The sequence below is a fragment of the Ciconia boyciana genome, chromosome 2 (assembly GCF_034638445.1).
Source record: "Ciconia boyciana chromosome 2, ASM3463844v1, whole genome shotgun sequence".
Taxonomy (NCBI): domain Eukaryota; kingdom Metazoa; phylum Chordata; class Aves; order Ciconiiformes; family Ciconiidae; genus Ciconia; species Ciconia boyciana.
In genome coordinates, this window is record NC_132935.1 from 130,033,527 (window position 1) to 130,052,569 (window position 19,043).

Sequence of the window (19,043 nt, forward strand, 5' to 3'; positions counted from 1 at the left end):
AATATTTGGAGATAAAACTAGAGTCATGTTCCTATAGCAGAACATAAAGATATTTGTGACTGTTGACATCAGTATCCTTCCTAGCTCTGCAGGCCTTGCAAAAAAGCAGTTCATCTGATATCCGTACTCCTAAGCAGAGAACCCACACACTGAATCGAAAGACAGAACTGATCATTATTGATATCAGCATGCTGCAGTTCTTGCAACTTCAGTAACAACTCAGTTCTTTAGGCTTTAGATTTCCAAAGTCTATTCCTATTCCTTTCTTAATTATAACTGTTAAGACTCATGTCTACAACAACAAAAAACCGACCATAAATAACTGTCCCTTATTGACATCAGCCCTATTCCTAATACTGAGGGCTGTGCAGCATCCAGTAACAATACAGGTTCCTCAATATTTGGATTCCTAACCTAACCCTAACTGTTACCTTGTTATGAACACCTATGGGCCTTCAGTCTTCTAATGTTCTCGGGCAGCAGCATGTGGTAAATAATACAGATCTTCATGCATATTGGTCATACCCATACCTGCCCTACAGTATAACAGAAAATAAGGTATCTTCAAATACTGCCAGCAGCAATTTGTGTTCTTCAAGATCTACAGTTCCAAACCCTACTCCTCATTCTAACCTTCGTCTTAGTAGTAACAAATGGCTCATGCTTTCGAGAAAAGAGAGAATACTTTGACCCCCACCTTGTCAGGCCCTGCAGAACCCTGCAATGAGGGCAGCTTCCAGTGGTACGTTTGGTTCCTGACATCCCCAAGTCTACCGTAAACTGAACCCTGACAGTTTCTCTACTTATATCCCGCTGCTCATTTCTATTGTAGCTTATAAAGCACTGGCTCCAACCGACACAAGCTTTCTTCCTAACTGCAGTCCTTACAACATCCTGCAATAATCCAGGTCCTTCAGGCTTTGAACTCCCAGTCCTGGCTCTAGCTGTAGCATCATCATAATTATATCCAGAATACCATGCCTTCAGAGAAAGATAATGAAGTATGGCACCCATGTAGGACCCATTGATTTCCTAAATCTGCAAGCCCTAGAGCATTCAGCAATAATCATAGTTCCCTAAGGTTCAGATATCTGAATGTTAACCATGATCTTTACTTCAATCGAGGAATTAATCTCTACAGCTAAAGAACATAAAATGTATTGATGCTCTCACTCTTATCTTCGTGAGCCCTATAGTCTCTTCATTCCCTTTAGATAGCTGTAGGGGATATAGCAATATAATTCTGCTTTGAAGATCCAGTTAGATGGCATTCTTCTTGTATAAGTGTTTTGACTTACCTTCCTACTCACAGTTTTCATCAGTTCCTGGTTATTGGCAGGGGGGTCTGCTGGCACTTGAATCTTCTTCCTCCCTTTTTCTGCAGACCTTGAGTCTGTACTTGTCAATAAAGAAATAAGAAGGCGACCAGACAGGCTCCTGCAGCTTGTGCCCTTTGAGCAAGGTTTGGGGAGAGTGCAGCATCGAGGGAAAATGTTGTAGCCTCTCCAGCTGCTGCCACCTTGGGGAGCTTGAACAGCTGGAGAAGTGCCTGCTTGTGGGCCCTTCTGTGAGCCTTCCTCCCATCCCCATCTCCTTTTCTGTCTTCTCCAGCCCCTTCTCAGACAGCAGGGCAGTACCTACCCAGCCATTAGCAGGATCAGGGGAGCAGGCTGCCTGTGCCCTGTCTGTACGGTGTCGGGGGGAAAGTGATACTGGCAGCAGCTGAAGGTACAGCAGACGAGGCTGTTGGCTGTCTTCATCTCCAGGTGGGAGGGAGGGGGAGAGAACAGCGGAGCCTAGCTGGGTTAGGAAAATGCTTTCCCTCCAGACATGTGAGTCCAGGCGAGGCCCTGTGCAAACATAGTTAATCATCTCGCAGTGTCTCATTTGTACAGGTTGTCTCATCTGTACACTGTGCAGTGTTTGAGCTTATCATAAAAGAGAAAACAGTCGCCCCACATGCTCTGCAAGCCACTCTCAGTACCTACCTTCACTTTCACTTGCTTGCAATGTGACTTTAAGCCTTCCTTCAGCACAGCTGTTTATTACCCCAGGCATTCCCAGCACATCTCTGAGACCTTACTAAGACCAGAAATTTGTCCAATAGTACACCTGCAATCCCTCCTCCCTCCTGTACCCTAAATTTTACAGTAATGCACAGCTCAGGTCTTTCAAGCACCTTGTTTCAGGAGATCCCAAACCTGCTATATTCCTTCCCGAGTCTCAGGCCAAGTGCCCCTGCAGCTCTGTCTCCTTCATTAAGCTCAAATGTTGTGTGAGCTTTGAGACTGTTAAGTCTATAGGAAAGTGTAGTCTTACCTCTTGCTTAGAAACAAAAGGAATGTGGTACCAGTTCACCCAGTTTTGTGCTCTGTTAGACCCATTCTGTAGCTTAAACTGACATCAGCTCGCAGAGCGGTGAGTTGAGAGCAAAGCTGTGTCTCCTTTGTAACTTCATTTTAAAGAGTTTTCCTGAGGAAACGATATCTGCACTTACACTCTTTGTTTCTCTTTTTTTGCAAATTCTTCTCCTTCCTCAGTAACTTCTACATCCTTTGTCCAGTTTCAATGGTATTTGACAGCAGGAGAGAGATAATTAAGTTTCACAACAACTGGTCTCTGGGTAGGGGAGCCCCAAATCGGTGCCTCAGTTGAGGAAACCCTTCAACAGTTCCCTGTTTGATCTTGCCTGCCAGCTGCCTTTTCGGTACACGTGTGCTTTGGAGTCAGACACGGCACATGCTGCCTCGTCTCCAGCGCGGTGTTCTCAGGAAACAATTCTTTTGCTTGGTTGCCCCGGCAGGCTCAAAATATTTAAACCTGACAGCAATGCGTCTTGCAAAGACAGAGGTATAAAAATGAAATTTCAGCTGTTCCACAGCACTTTGGAAAGTTACTACCTTACAAACCATTACCTTCATGCAATGTTTTACTAATCGTGGCTAAGACACTTCTGCTTTATGGGAGGCAAGTCGTCTCACCCCGGTAGCTCCAAGGACCAGCTGTAAGGGGGTACAGAGTTGCACCCATCATACCAGAAGATGGGGCTAGCTGAATGGCAGATGGGAAGCGCGGGTGGATGCCGGCAGTAGGGGACTGCTGCTGCACCCGCAGTACTCCACCAAAGGCCTTCTCCAGTAGCTGGAGGGGAACAAGGTTCCTGCCGAACATCCAGCTGCACACAGGCTCCAATGCAGTCAGACACAGGTATCTCACCTGCTTCCAGAGGAGCAGAGCTGCGTTCCCCTCGAGAGGAAATGACCTAGCGGGGAAGTTATATCAGCTCAAACACAGACTCCTGCAGCATCTTTCAAATGACTCTTACTACGCTCCAGTAGTGCCTCATGTGAGATATGTCATCGCACTCTGCTGAATGCTTTGGAGCAAAGGGGAAATCCAGTCAGACACATTTTTTCTGTGTACTGGAGTACAGGCTTGCATTACGGAGATACATACTTTGTCTTCTGCTTTAGCAGTCGGTTTTGCAGAGAAAAGTCTGCTGGCTGTTTATTTCCTTGAATGGTGAATTTGGACCAGAGACGATCAGATCTCAGAGGTGCTGCTCAGCCCCAGGTGCGGCGGTGATGGCCACAGTAAGTCTGACATAAGAGATGAAGTGTGTGCAGCACTAAGGAAGCATGGAGGGGACAGAGTCCTTTTACGTCCACACTCAGCATGCCGCTGAGGATGCTGGCCATCGGTTAGCCGAGACAAATATGGACAATTCATTAGATATTTGTGTTTTAAGATGCAGAATCATACTCTTCCCTCTGTCCAACAGCTTAGAAACTTCTGCCCTCCAAAGACACTATGCATGGGTATTTATAAATACACTGCTTTCTACTGTCATTGAATCCTTAGGATAGGACACGTGTTGAAGACCCCAGACTGTGAGACGTGTCAAAGCTACCAGTTTGCTCATGGTAGGGGGAAAGGGAGAAGGAGAAATAGAATGGCTTGTTTGTCTTCCTGCAAAAATAAAAAATGGCACTAAAATACTGTTCTTGCCTTAAAAAAATAACTCATTACTGAATTGACCAGAAAAAATAAAGAAAATCACTGTTAGTCAAATGTCTGCGTTAAAGGGAGTGGAAAAGTGCTCTGATGGCATTGATTCTTGGAAATCGATTAGACTGATATTGGCGATTCGTTGCTTGCTTGAAGTTTTACACAGAGGTGGTTCAGGGTGGTCGCAGAAAATAAATGTGTGCGTAGGCTTGGCTGTAATAGTACGGGCATCTAAGTGCCAGTCTGAAACTGCTGACATTCAGTAAAACTGTTCTAAGTTTTCCAAGTAGGAAAGTTTCCAGCAATGTCAGGATGGTAATTAGCAATTGATTTTCATTTGGCATCTTGCCATGTGGTCAGAGTGACAGACACCAGAACTCTTTAACACATTTAATGGGATTTTTCCTTCCATTTACACTATCATAAATTACAAAGCATATTTCACTTCACAAAATAAAACCATTTCCAGATCATTTTTATGACAGTATTAAGTAGTACATAACCTACAACAAATAGTCCTGCACAAGGCAGGAGGATCTATGGAAGTATTGGGAACTCAGACTATTTAGCATTTGCTCTGCAATCTGGGTTAATCTATCTAGCCCTTAGTTTCTAGAAGACGACAAATTTACAGTCATACCCTCCACCTCCCTTCATTATCATAGTTACACATATTTTTCAATTTGAATAGAAACATGTGCTCCCTGAAATAATTCAGGAAACTGCATCACTGAGTTACCAAGCATATGATACAAACAATCAAGATGAGGGATTATTATAAATTTTTTTGTATTGAAAATTGAGTTTGGTAGTAAAGTATGTTGATTTTCTATGCTTGCAGAAACATGCTGAGAAACAGTTTTAACATTAGGAATAAGTTGCAGTTAGACTATGAACTCTGTAGGTCAATGTTTGTGAGGGGAGAAAAATATTAAAATTTGGTAACAAATTTACCAACTCCCACATTTCCTACACATTCATTCTTTCTTCTTTTTTTTTTTTAAACCATCAGGAAACACATTCAAGATAAATACCTACATTTTTAGCAGATTTACTGTACGTTTATAAATACAGAAACATGACAAAACATAACTCGATTTTTACAGAAAAACCAAATCCTTCATAATTAACCCAAAAAAGTGCTAACTTTTCAACAAGGCCAGAAAATATCCAGTGTCCCAGCATCACTTAACTTACATATTACTTTAATCCAAGAAAAATCTGGCATATGAAACTGATACTACCACCAGGACTTTTGAAAAATTCTCAATACCATATTTTACATGGGAGTAAAAAAAAAAAAAAAAAAAAAAAAGAAGAGAAAATACTATATGTTTTGGGAAATATCAAATGGCTAAAAGTGTACAATCTTAGATGCTAGTGCCTAAATGCAAAGAAACCTAAGGAAAGCTGGAATACACACAAGAAAATAATTCTCCTTTAAAACACCTGCAATGGAAGAGGTATGTCAGGATAATACTGCATTAGTGGTAATTGTTTTCAATATATCATAGCAAAAATGCAGGAAAGAATTACGTGGAAAATAATCAATGCACCGCATTGATTTATAGTTTGCTAAAATAAAATGCCATTCTTTCAGCTAGGTAAAGTAAAAATATCTTTATAATATAGGTTCTGTTTCACAATTGACATATATAATTATGTCTCATGGAGAGGGAAATGTATAGGCGTATACAAGAAACACTGATTAAGTACCTTTTTGCTTCTCTAGCCATATTAAAATATGTTTTGTGTTTCTTAATAAGTTAACAATAAAATTGTTTGCAACTTCTCAAAACAAATATACATCTGAGGCAAGGCAAAAGATACAAGGTAAAAGGATTTTTTCTGACCTTTTTTTTCCCTTCTACAAAGAGGCATATGTCTATGAGACATAGGCTTTCCCTAAACATTTTGGCATCCATCTGCAACTTTGCAGAAATTGAAGTGCAGTCAAGGAACTTTTCCTTCATGTTTAAAAAAATTTAAAGAAATGTTGTTTTTCCTTCAAACTAATTACTTTAAAACAAATGGCTTTGAAGATATGCCTCTCTTTGTCTAAAAGAGAACATCTTCATTTTCTATTAAAATCTGCACAATTAACTTCTGGTACCGCATGTCATTCAGTGTAGCAAGGGTACTGTCCTCTGGGGGTCTCATTAAAGTAGGCCCAAACACTATTCCCAGGTTTTCAGCATTCATAAAGTTCTCTTTTTCATGCAAGGTAACCCTAAAATAGAAAAAAAAAAAGAAAAAAAAGTAAGTAGTTGCTTACTTCCCAGAAGAAAAGAATATATGCATCTTAATCTGTAGTCCCACTTCACATCAAACATTGGTAGATAATGACACTTTTCAGTAACAATTTTTACTTTCACTCAATGTAGTAACTGTTTCCACAGCAAGTACAATGCAACTATGGTGGGGCTGTGATTTCCAATGCCTTTAAACACCCCTCATACAACTCAAGTGATTTTTCCATGTGGCTATTTGTTAGGGTATAAAAATTAGTGGCAATTGCTTTTCTGAAAAGCATGATAATGATTTAAATGATGATGTATGGAGCAGTCCTCTACTCTGCAGTAACTACAGTTCTCTGGCATGTTGTACTTGGTGTGCATCATACGGGAGGTGCGGATGTGCTTCCCAAATATGAACCCAGATTTTCCTTTGATTACCAGTGACACCCATGCTTCCAGCCTGCAGGAACCAACACATTCACGCATTTCTGCCTTGCTGGCTGCCTCAGGCCAACCAACAGCTGAGTGACTCTGATTACTCGTTATATTATAGAGCATGCTGAATCCTGGAGCAGTCCAGAGAGGTGGCTTGCTGAAGTCAGACAGCTACAAATGCCATCTATCCTTGACAGAGAACAGAGGCACTTCTAGGAAGGAGCCCGGGCTGTTTTGTTCCCTGATGCAGGTCATATAGTGTAAATACAAAAAAAGGTAGGCTATGTGTGGCTGGAGCGAACACAGGCTGCCAAGGATGCAGAGAAGTCATCCCTTAGGCCTGCTGGGAAATGCAAGATGTGCTCAGGGTTTCCCTCCAGGTAATAGAGCTGGATCACATCAGTGTTGTCCCAGCAAGCCTTTGGCATTTGAGTTCGGTCCTGAGAGTGCTCTTGCACTGCAGTGTAGAGACTGCCGTGGTCCCTTAATCGGTCACGGTCCCTCAGGGACCAAGCACTTGCCGTTACTAAGCAGAGTACAGGTGAAATTCCACATCTCCTCCACACACAACTCCTCTGCGAGGGTGGAGCACATCTGGTTTTGGAACCAGCTCTCCTGGCAACAGCTGAGACTGCCCCTGGCCATGGCAATTCCCAGCTGGGCAGCAGTGGATTCACTCATGTCATCAGGGGAGCACAAAGAGCCTGAAACCAGAAGTAATCTGGTCTTCCCTTGTTTCCAACGTTCTTATATGACTAGGTTTTTCTTCTACCATTGGCTCTCTGCAAAGAGTGGCTCTGTCACAGAAAAACGCTGTTCCTCTTTGCTTTCAGAACAGAAGTCCATTAGTGCCCCTACACACAGATACGTCGTCATCTTCTAGCGCAGCAATGTTAGCTGCGCTTTGCAAGGAAGAAAGACAAACCAAAGCTGCCTAGCCCAAGGCACCTCTGTGCAAGTGTATGTGTAACACTCTGCTTTCCATCTGTGGCTGTAGGCAGTAGAGGTGTTGAACAGCTATGCAATGCTACAGACATCTTACTAGCACCTCTGTGCAGGAGCGTGGGGCTTCTTGCCTGGCCTGGGGTGAACACAGAGAAGATTCAGCTGCACAGCTTCACTGCAACATCAGCATGGATGGAGTTGTATGTATTTCGCCACAGGGGGGACTGCTCATGCTATTGTATTTTCTCCAATTTTGAGCAAAAAGTTATCAGAAAGAATGTTCCATTTCACTGAAGAAACCAATTAATTAATTGACTGACAAGCTCATTTTTCATTGCTGGTATTGTCCTCTGCTGGATTTTCCTGACTACACTAGGTTATTCTTCCAATGGAGCAGGAAGAAAGACAATAAAGACAATAAACAGATTCAGGGAAGGTAGCTCTAATTTTTCAAAAGCAATACAAAACTTACTCAACTTTGATTGAACTCAAGTTTGATTGAGGGACACTCAATTTAGTGTCCCTTCCATTTGATAAAGAAATATGAAGTGCTTTACGCAGCAACTCAGTGCAGTTTCTTTTCTGTTGAGAAACAGTGCTGGTGCAGAGGCTCTGATCCTGCACTGGATCCTGCAGTCTATACATAAACAGACTCCCAGCCACCAGTGCATGTTTTCTCTGCAGGAAGAGCCCTGTGGGGCTGGAGTTGGGACTCTATGTTTAATCTACAGAACAGCATAGTCTGAACCTAAAGGATCCTTCCCTCTTTCACGTTCAGATCTCTCTGACAGATTCTCCATAGGAACTGACATGCGCTTGATTTCCGTGCAGATGCTGAAAGCTACAATTTGGGAAAGGAGAGGAAATTCATTGCATGACTTCCAGGTATTTCAGAGAGAAAGCTTAATCAGCTATTTGGACTACTTTTGTCTCATCAGTAGGTCAGCTCAACAGCTGAACCAAAGCCTGTACTGCAGTTCATGAGAAAGAAAGAAGGCAAGTCAATACTTGGCTATTCAAAATTTGCTGCTGGGACATGAAAGTACTGATTCTATATACAAGTCGCTTGTCTACAGCCTCCACGGGCCTTCTTAAAAGCCAGCATGGTTCATCCTGAGTTGTCCATGCATATGTGCTGACAAGGGTGGGTGTTTGCACACCTCATTTCTGCAGAGTCCACAGAAGCTCCTGCATGCCCAGGTAATGTCTCATCGAAAGGTAAAATTACGCAGTTGTAATGACCTGAGCCGATTCAAAATGAGGAAAAGTCTCTGCATAATGAGAACCTGATGGAGCATGAAATGTACTTCACACAAGCTCTCTGATGCAATTTTACATGAGTTGAGGTCTTTTTCTTTTCATGTTGGCATTAATATTGCAGAATAGTGCAGATCAAACCCAGAAAATACTGCAAATTTGCAACCGTGCTGCAAGTAGTGGGACAACTAAGAAGAGATAAAAAATGAAATTTAGGCAGTTTTGAAAATTTTATATGTCTTATGACTAAAGAAGCTTTGGAAAGCAAATAAGGCAGAGTATCTTGAAAACCAAAAGAGATAGGAAGTAACTGGTAAGGGCCTGTATTGCTTTTACTAGTAGTATAAAAATAGGCCCTGCTTGATTCTTGGCTTAACTGTGATGTGAGCAAACAACTCGTAAGAGACAGCTCTTCCCTTTTAGGGTTATTGTTCAGGAAGACAAATCAGGAGGTAAGGGAAGGCAAAAGCAAAGCGTGGTCAAGGGACTTGCTGCAGCACATCTAACACATCTCTAAAGTACCTACCATTCTGGTATTTTTCAGATATTATCTGCTTCAGAGAAATGTGGCAAATCTCAATTAACTCTTCAAAGGCTTGCAATGATCTGCCAGCAAACGGATCTGTGCTATATATGTGCATAGCTTATATGCATTTCTACAAACATAGCTTGCCTGTTTATTTGTAACATTATTGTTTTAGAGGCAGTGCCCTAATGGAAGCTTTATTGGTACTTTGAGTAATCTCTCTCTTTCAAAGCAGAAAATTGTTAAGCTCTTCAAGAATTATCCTACATGCCAATTAACTCACTTTTTGAGATGAATCATTAGGTATCTAAGTGTCTCGTAGTGAGCAGCAGGGAGTAACATCAACACTTCATGTATTGCTTCTAGTCGTTCATCAGGATTGGAGATTTCTGTAAAAACACCAAACAGGATTAACGTTAATAGGGCTTTCCATTTGTAAACACCAATAATTCAGGAAGCTAAGTTATTATTATGGAGTCATTTACAAGCCATTGACTGTGCTTGGAGGGATAAATATTAAACTCATAAACATGGAGCTTAGCAGCAACTTCTGCATCCTCAAAAAAAAGGGACTTTACAAAGAAATCAGCAATGAAGACCACCCAATAGCCGTCTCTATGGTCTGTGGCTCTATCTACAGGCCTGTATAGGTACAGTATCTGAGCTTCATTAAGTGCCTGGAACTGACTCTTTAAAATCTTACATAAAATTACTTCCATTAGCCTTCAACACCAGATAGGAGTGTGGATATATGCTTTAGAGACTGTGCTTGAATATATAAGTTTAGCTAGAGATTGAAATGACATGGAATTGCATAAACAAAGATTTCTGAACATCTTTAAATATGCAGGTATCAGTGATCAGACAGCATCAGTGCTCATTTGGCAATCTCTAAAAATCTGAGCAAGATTTACATGTATTTTACATGAAAAATATGGATTCCTAAGCTGTTAACTGTGTCAGAGTTATATTTGCTCCATGACTTTCCATACAAATGGCACCAGGAAATTAAATTTTAGATTAAGAATCTTTATGTCCTGCTTTTAAGAGATTGGTGTATCAACGTGATAGGAACTGCTTCCTCTGCGCATGTCTTCATAGGACTAGTGAGGAGTGAGAAGAATTTCTCTGCCAAGGAGGAAGAGGAGAGTGCAGGAGAGAGGTATCTGGGGTTGCATGGGGAGTGCGAGGTGGTGTAAGCAAGAGGGGAAGGGAAGGCAGCACAGTTACACAGACAGACCACTCTTCCTGCTGCTTATCCATATACTGGGTGCCATTTCAAAATTACTAAGGATACTTTTTAAAGAAGAAAGCATGCTACGTCTTAGACACCTCAGGTCTTTGACAGTTTTGGTAATAATCTGATTTTGATGCAATCCACCTGGTGAGTTTTCATGAGTGACTATCATTACGTGGAAGGCTGTGCCCTGGAGAGCAGAATCTGAAGCAAATCTCAGCTCTTTCTGCCAACATCATGGCAATGAATGCTGCTGTCCTCCTCCCTCTCTGGTAGTGTGCACCCACGACCTGCCGGCTCTGGGCAGGTGGTAACTGCATGTGCCTCCCATCCGGACACGGGTTACATACTGTAGGACCTAATGAACAGTGGGTGCGCCTGAACCGTGGGGCAGGTGTGGTTTGTGGCATGCCTCATTGCTCTGATCTCTCACCGATGGAAAGAGGGGACATGCTTGTCAGTGGTGCAGATTTGCTGCCAAAGGAGGCCATGATACAGGTGATGGGGAAAATGGTGGGGAAATGGGAAGCACCCTCAAGGCTCACACTTTTCACTCATCCCTGAACCATCACGGATCACCCAGTCTTGCATACGTCTGTGGCCGTGACACCAGCCCTGGGATGGTGTACCTGCATGACGTCCCATCTGCAATAACATTCAGGCAAAAGTTTCATGTGAAAGAAGGACGTGGCAGAGAAGCAATGAACAGAAGAATGCCCTTGCTTCCAATTTGTTGTCTATCTTTTCTTTTTCTTTAACATGGACAGCTTTATGGATGGGAAATGTAATTACAGATCGGTACAAATTATTATGCAATACTTACTTGCTGCCTCTATGAACTTGGAATAGGTGTCATAGGTGATCACGGGGATCGGTAAGTCTCTGAAGTATAGCTTCAGTGCTCCGGCAATGATGTTTATGTCTGGATAAATACTGGCAGAAATATCAGCCTTGTCACCATCTAGAAGAGGAGGAAGAAATCTCTTTGAAACCAGGCTAATTTTGACTGAAGCAAGGCTAGGCTTCTAATTCAGATTTATTGTGTCCAATCTGACAAGAAAAAACAACCTGAAAGCATTTGGAAGGCTTAAATGAGAATATATTGCTACCAACTTTACAGTATATGAATGAGGAATGGTAGTTTCTTTTAGAATCTTTTAGTAAACAATTTATTTGCTTACATCTTTTGGAGAGGCTGGTGATTACATCTACAATATCTGCAGTGTACCATCTCACACATAATGTTTTAATGTTGGATGAAAAATCATGTTAGTAATATATTTATTGAATTTGGCCCATTTATTAAGTGAAAATAAGCTATTAATAACTTGTTCTGATGTTGTATTTTGTATCTGCAGACCAATACACAGGAGTATTATTTTCATTTTCACTTGGGGAAACAGAGGCACAGAGAAATAACATAAATTTCCAATGACCCTCAGGAGACCAGTAGGAAAAATCAGAGTAAACATCCAGATCTTGTAAGTCCTGGACCAATCTATCTATACTGATTAGCTAGTAGGAAAGCCACCTTATTTTCTGGATGTCCTCTAATGTCTTCATACGTGACTTATTTATTTATAGCAAAGATTTGAATTTAAATAGACATGCTATGGCATTAAGCTATACAATTTATTCTGAAATGTGGATTGCAATTTGTTAAATGAATATGGATACTTATAATGGATGAACAGCTAAATAGATGAATTATGCAACTGAAATGACATACATTTTGTTTGCCACATATTATAACACAGTTAGTCACAACTCCATTACGGAGCACTTTTAATCACACGAGCTTAACATTTACAAGTGTTGCTGGTAAGCCCTTGACCAATGCATGGCTTACAAGTGAAACGACAAGCACTAGCAGCGACGCTGGATCACTATTATTTTTCAAGTTCAAATGACTACATCTGTTCTGCACTACCTAGCACCCTCATACCCACATTTTGCTCCAGACCGAGAAATCCTGCTGTCCTCCCCTCCTGGGGCCTGTCCTTGGCAGTCTTCCAGTAGAAAGATGGGGTAGGACACTGGTCAAGCAGGGGCTGAGGCTGTCTGGATTTAATCCCGAGCTTTACCTCAGGCTTCTTTGAGATCAGTTATACCTCATAGTCCTTATTCCCCACCTTTCAAGTGAGGATAATAGTGCTTCCCTCGCGGGAGGTGGTGAAGATTAGGACCATGCGGTGAGTGGGGCGATGTGAGGTTATGCTTGCTTGAACAACGGAGAGGAGTTTGCTTGTATCTGCCAGGAGGTGCAAGCACAAGCTTGGGCTGTTACCACAGAAGTGCTGACATGCTGTAAAGCCATCACCTCGCTTGTCTCGCAATAACTAGCGCTTGTAGACATGCCCTGATACAGACAGATGAGTGGGTGTGCTTGATACACGGCATCTAAGATGGTGATAAAGGCTTTCACAGCAGAGTAAAAGAGTTTATATTGATTGTAGACATTTTATACAAACCTATGGCATTAATCTTGGAAGGGATACGTCCTGTCCAATGTATGCACATAATTCTCATTAAGACTAATAGCACTACATGTTCTCATCAAGAGGAGATTATATGCTTAAGTGTTTAAAACAAGCAGCCTTTCTTGATGCAGCTGAGCAGTCTGAATACATCCATCAGCATTTAATTTAATACAGCATCAATAAGCCCTAGGAGGATGTTTACACTGCTCCAATCTTTTGTTTAATCCACACGTTCCAGGCACGGTAGCATTAGTCTTGTAAAGCTTTGTGTGGAGAGCTCTATTTAATTGATGGACACTGAGCACTCAAAATGCTCCACTGAAAACAGATACCTCCAAGGAGCCAGCAGCTGCATCAGAACAGATATAGCAAAGCAGAAGGTTGCATCTATTATCCAGGTCACCAGTACACTAAATAGAAGTGTTATTTATTTAGTACTTTTACAAAGCAGCCCAGCAAGCTTTCTTAAAGGGGCACTTCAGCTAGAGGTACTTCAAACTACAATGTACTTCAAACACAACTCTTATTTACATATTCGCTTACTGTAGGAAAAATGCATTAATTCCTGACTCAAAGATTTTTCTCTTCACTTCAGAGACAAATGTACATCCATTGGAAATGCACTGAAGGTTATTTTAAAGTGAGTGTAACAATACATCTGTTATAATATACCTCCACATTTCTGCAGTGGGTATGTAGGGGAAGGTGGATTTTTATTTTCCTTTGGTAGGTTTTGGATTGTCTTTTTTTTTTTCCCTTTCAGTTTCAGCAATTGAAGGCCCTTGGCAGGCTGCACTTATTTCTTATCCTCACCAAATTCCTGGATTTGTATTTTTATTTAAACACACTTAAAATTCAAAGCACTAAGCAAGAAAAGTTAATTCATTGCTGGTAAAGTCATGATGCATATTTCACAGAGGATCCTCTGCAGTAGCATACTGTATGAACTACATCTATTTTATATGGTACCTTCTGCATTACCACAATCATTTTTTTCACTCTTCAATACAGTAACTTTCCTCGGATTGTAATTAGTATTTTCAGTATCATTGCAGTGGCCACATGTTAATACAATCTTTGTTTAAATTTTGGATTACAAACATATAGTTCATTTGAGCTTTACAAACCTAATCCTACCCAAACCCCGTCATTTCTCTTTCCTTGTTACTTTGACTCTCAACATATTTTGTTGCATTATGTTGAAGTTTGAATATCTCAAGACAAAGAAAGTCTTTATTCTGTTCCTTAAAGGTTTCAGCTGACTTTGGATGCCACAGAAATATATCAATAGTTTATTAGAGAATGAAATGGAGTAAGTATTACATTCTTAAAGCCGCAGCTATGTCCTCTGAATACTGAATTACATTTCTACTTAAGTTCCTGTTTCCTTAATGCTTTGTTTTTATTGCACAACCTTCGCCATGCTAACGTGCTTCTTTGTGGTTTTTCTTGGATTTGGCATTTGACAGTTTTTCAGCTACCCTGGCAAAAGAGTGAGTATGAGTTAGGATGCATCTAAGCACTCATGTAATATTTAACAGCATAATATTTTTAGCAAGTGTATTGTACCAGCCAGTCATACAAACAAGTGAGGGGACAGAATGCACTGGTGACAATGGCAGCTCTGTGGATAAAGTGCACAATGAGGGTTTTCTGGATGCCACAACGCCACAGCTCAACAACGCTGACAGAGAGCAACTGTCATTCTACAGCACCAACATTCACCAGATTAAATAAATCCACATTATTCCCCTCCTTCTCATTACAAAAATCACTAAAATAGAACATTGTCAGTGCCTCAGAGAGCCTAACGCTAATTTACAGTAGGGGTATTTACACTGCTTTGGCTTTGGAAGGGAGTTTTAGTTTAAATCAGATGAGGACCAACTTCTCCCTGTTTTAAACGCAACTATCACAGCTTCATTGGGCCCAAATAATATTGTGTGAGATGCCATTCTCTTCCCGAGATGTTAACTTTCAAACCTGCCTTTGCTTTTCTGTTCTCACTATAATTCTTTGGAAGCAACAAGTGAGTGTCCCTTTGGCAAAGCAGAATTAGTCAGAGGGAAGGCTGGCTTCTCTTCATTGTGCCCCTTCAGTTGCACATGAAATCAGCAGGAGAGGTACCCTACGGCCGAGTCAGCTCCTGTGCTGCATCCCTGTATCATACTGTCTTCTGGCTCCTGTGGCTTGACGACAAGCTTGGGAAGCGAGAAAGCTTGATGGCATTATTTGAAGGATACGTCCTGTGCATTTAATGCGAGGACTCCTTGCTTATTTATTTTCAAACCCATTTATTAGAAGCTGTATTTCCAGAGATGCAAAAGTGTACTGGCATTCTAGCCAGGTGGCTGGGGACTGACTCGGAAACGACGGGCAGGGAGGGACGTCTGTAACGCCAGAGTGCAGTGCTCTGCTACTGCAGGCACCACGCCATATAACCCTTCTCGTAAACCCCTCAACTTCCATTTTAAAACTAGTTAAGGTTTTTATCCCTGCTTTTATTAAAAGGTTGTTTCAGAGCCTTGCTTTCAGGTGGTTAAAAATGGTCTTTAAATTGTCAAACTAAATTTATTCCTGGCCAGGGTATATCCTCTAGTATTGTGCCAGGACTATGCATTAGATTAAACAGTTCTCTTCTCTGGTTCATACCCCTGCTCTCACCTGCTCCTTTGACAGCTAACTATGCCAAGCTCTTTTAAAACACATTTACCTTCTGCTATGCAGCATGCTCCAGAGATGTCTGAGAGAGTGACATGGCCACAGATACAGCTGCTTCTGCTGCAACACCTATCTATTAACTAGAACTGATCAGGAATTTTCCATTTTATATTTCAGACACAAATTTTCTGTTTTTTTTTTTTCCTTTTGCAAAAAATATGTTAATTTTCTGTACTGAACGTGGAGACAACAGTTCTGTGAAACTCCCACAAACTTCACTTTCTGGGCAGAAAATGAAATTTGAACAAAAACCTTCCAGGCGTTGCTGGAGGTGAGACCTGCCGCCTGGATCTCAGCTCCCTCCTCTCCCAGCTCTGTCACCTGGGACAGAGATCTGGGATATTCCACATCCTTGGGGTAGTCCACTCTCTGCTGCTCTGGCTTCTAGGGCTAAGGAGAGGTAACTGGGCAGCAGAAAAGCAATGTTCCTACCTGCGGGGCTGGGATGCAGAAGGGGGGGGGGGCGGTCCCTGTCTCCGTAAACTTGGATCTGACAGGGAAGCAAGCCCTGAGCTGTCAAGTTGGAAGCGTCTTGCCAATTCAACCTTCTGCCAGCTGACAACCACATTCTAGCTACACAGCCCACAAGTCAGAACAAAAAATCTATTTTGGTTTTCTTTAAATCCCTTCCTGCAAAAAAACCCCTATTCCTGCTTTTCCATCTCAGTTCAGGGAGAAAACATTTTCAAAACTGTAAAGTGGAGTTCTCAGCTTCTGGTCTCAGCAATACTCTAGTCATGTAGTTCTCATAACAAGGTTTTATTCACTGTTTCACTGCTTTTAGCATTACGCATGGCAACACTCTCTCTTTCCTTTCCCTTTTCCCTTATGAGATTGTTAAAAGAAGATGAAGACACAGCTTTTTATGAATTTATGCCCAATGGTTTTCCCCACAGCTTGTGTATACAAACTCAGTTCTTGCTTTCTCCACTTCCATGTTTATCCATGCTTTTTCTCCTTTCAAACTCTGATACTGCTAGTGACCTTACTCTTCCTGTTTCTAGGTGCTGCCTTCTTTGCCAGTAAATCATACTTTCTTTCTTGCTGTGGGTCTAATTCAAGTGTGTATTGCCACCAGATTAAGCCACGAGTATAAGCAATAATAAAAGATATGCTGTCTGTAAAACTGAACTGGCTCCAATGGTTCGAAACATTTGCAAAGGAACAACAGCTGCAGCAGTATTCAAGTCATGCTCAGGCATAAATTTCCATCTGCTTTCTTCAAACTCTTCCCTCTTCAACCTGTGCTTCTCCTTCTGGGTTTCATTCAGGTTGGTACACTCAGAGGGGAATTAACGCACAGAATAAAAGGGTTTGCCAGGCCAGATCTACCTGCAGGGAACAGAGTGGGACCTACGGGGACTGTGACCCTCTCAGTAGCACTGCTTCACGTGGCACACCTGCAGCATGTATCTTCCTATGACAGCAGGCATATCACAGTGCATCTTTTTCACCCAAATCGTGGCTGACTATGTGTGTATATGCATATGTTCACAACTGCAGCATCCAAAACATTTTAAAAGATGTATTATTTTTAAAAGGATATTTCAGTATAGCAAGAAAACAGACACTTTGGGAATTCCTAGTTGGACCTTCTTTGCCAGTGACGTCCGTGTGACAAACTGTCTCCAAACAAAAAAAGTATTCAGGCACAGTAAGTGTAAGATGTGCCATGCATAGACCTTGCTGGCCCTGCGCAGCCTCCCCTGGAGCCCCTAGACTTCCTGCCCATGGGCCCCTAATCCCTGCCTGAGTGACACTGTAGCTGTCTCCAACTGGGTCATGGCCATGCCTGTGCCTGGCCATGCACCCTTCTGGTCAGTACCCCGATCCACAGTCTGACTTCCTGGCTTGACCTGGACCTGCTTCGTCCCCATGGGCTTGCAATCACTGGGCTGTGTCTGACCCTATTCCCCAACATGGCAGAGGTAATACCTGAAAAAATCAAGTAGGAAGGAAAACACTATTTGTGGGAAAGGAGAAGAATATTTATGTAACTTCTTAAACATACTTGAAATTGTGTTTTCTGTTGATGAAGGACCTACTCTGTACCCACTAACATACATACTTAAAATAGTCCTGTGTGCAAAGACTGTGTGCATAACCAGAACCAAGGTAATCAGCTAAATCAATTCAGAAGGGCTACTAGGATGGAAATCATGATTAACAGGCAGTGTTTTAATTATTAGTTTTTCCATATGCTGTACAACCAATCTCCCCAATGCTCCTCTCATCTGTTGTGCAGAGGCAATCACATGCAAAGTGGTGCAGTGCTTTCTATGAGGCTACATGCAGAATGACTTCCCAGTTGGAGTTCTTGGTTCTTAAACTCATAGATTATCATATTGTAAAGCACTGAGTCTACTAAAGACAGGCCTAAGAGTTTTCCCCTGGTACTATGTAGGCTTGTACTTGAACTAGGAGCCTAGGCTGTGCTGCTTGGTTGAGCAATCATCCCGTCCCCCGAGCACTTAGTCTTCTGCCTGCCATTACTTACTGTTTAATTATTCCTTCCAAATAAGAAATATGATTTCTCCTTATGAAAAGCATTACAGATTAATTTAAGAACTCAGAAAAGACAGGTTGCTTTCTGTACTTCTGCTTATATGCCAGTTTCATTACCACAGTAGCTATATAAACACAAGAACTGAAAAGTCCTAGAACTGAAACTTTAGATTAAGATTGTACAAGATTAAAAAATGGTATACCTCGATCAAAGGCCATTTTCACATCTTCAATGTGCTCAGTGAAGCCTGAGACTCTATAGAGGCCCTCGGACTTTAAACCTGAAACAAAAAATTCTTGGTTAATGTCTGTCAGTAACCAACAGATATTTAGGCTTAAAAACAATAAAGCAAGAACAACAGATCTAGTATGTGTAGCAAAATATTAATTGTAATGTGAAACTCTGGAGCATTTAAGGGAGCACCAAGGTAATTTTAAGTTGTTTTTTAAAGGATTAAAGAATTTTAGAATTTATACTTTCTGATTTTGTTAGGTACATGGTTGATTATGTTAGAGGAAAATATTGCAATTTACTAATGGTGGGGCATGTGATGTTATCATGATTTATTCATTTTATGTGGGAGATTTTCCTGGATTTGGCTATCACTAATAAAGCTTTAGAGGTCTCCTTTCCTTTTACCAGTTTCTTAATGATAAATAGCAAGGCAAGTAAGAGACTGTCTTTCCCTACG

The 19,043-nt window shown here is 41.5% G+C and overlaps 1 protein-coding gene across 2 annotated transcripts in view; it reads right to left on the reverse strand.

Annotated features, from left to right (window-relative positions):
- Window positions 1–4,383: 4,383 nt before the first annotated feature.
- Window positions 4,384–19,043, reverse strand: part of CHN2 (chimerin 2) — a 166,378-nt gene continuing 151,718 nt past the window's right edge. For both annotated transcript variants that reach the window (XM_072854053.1, XM_072854052.1), the window contains exons 10-13: window positions 18,555–18,632; window positions 11,469–11,606; window positions 9,692–9,797; window positions 4,384–6,238 (exon numbers count right to left, since the gene is read on the reverse strand). In XM_072854053.1, coding sequence (XP_072710154.1) covers window positions 6,067–6,238; window positions 9,692–9,797; window positions 11,469–11,606; window positions 18,555–18,632 — 494 coding nt within the window. In that variant the 3' untranslated portion in view covers window positions 4,384–6,066. The remainder of the gene's footprint in view (window positions 6,239–9,691; window positions 9,798–11,468; window positions 11,607–18,554; window positions 18,633–19,043) is intronic.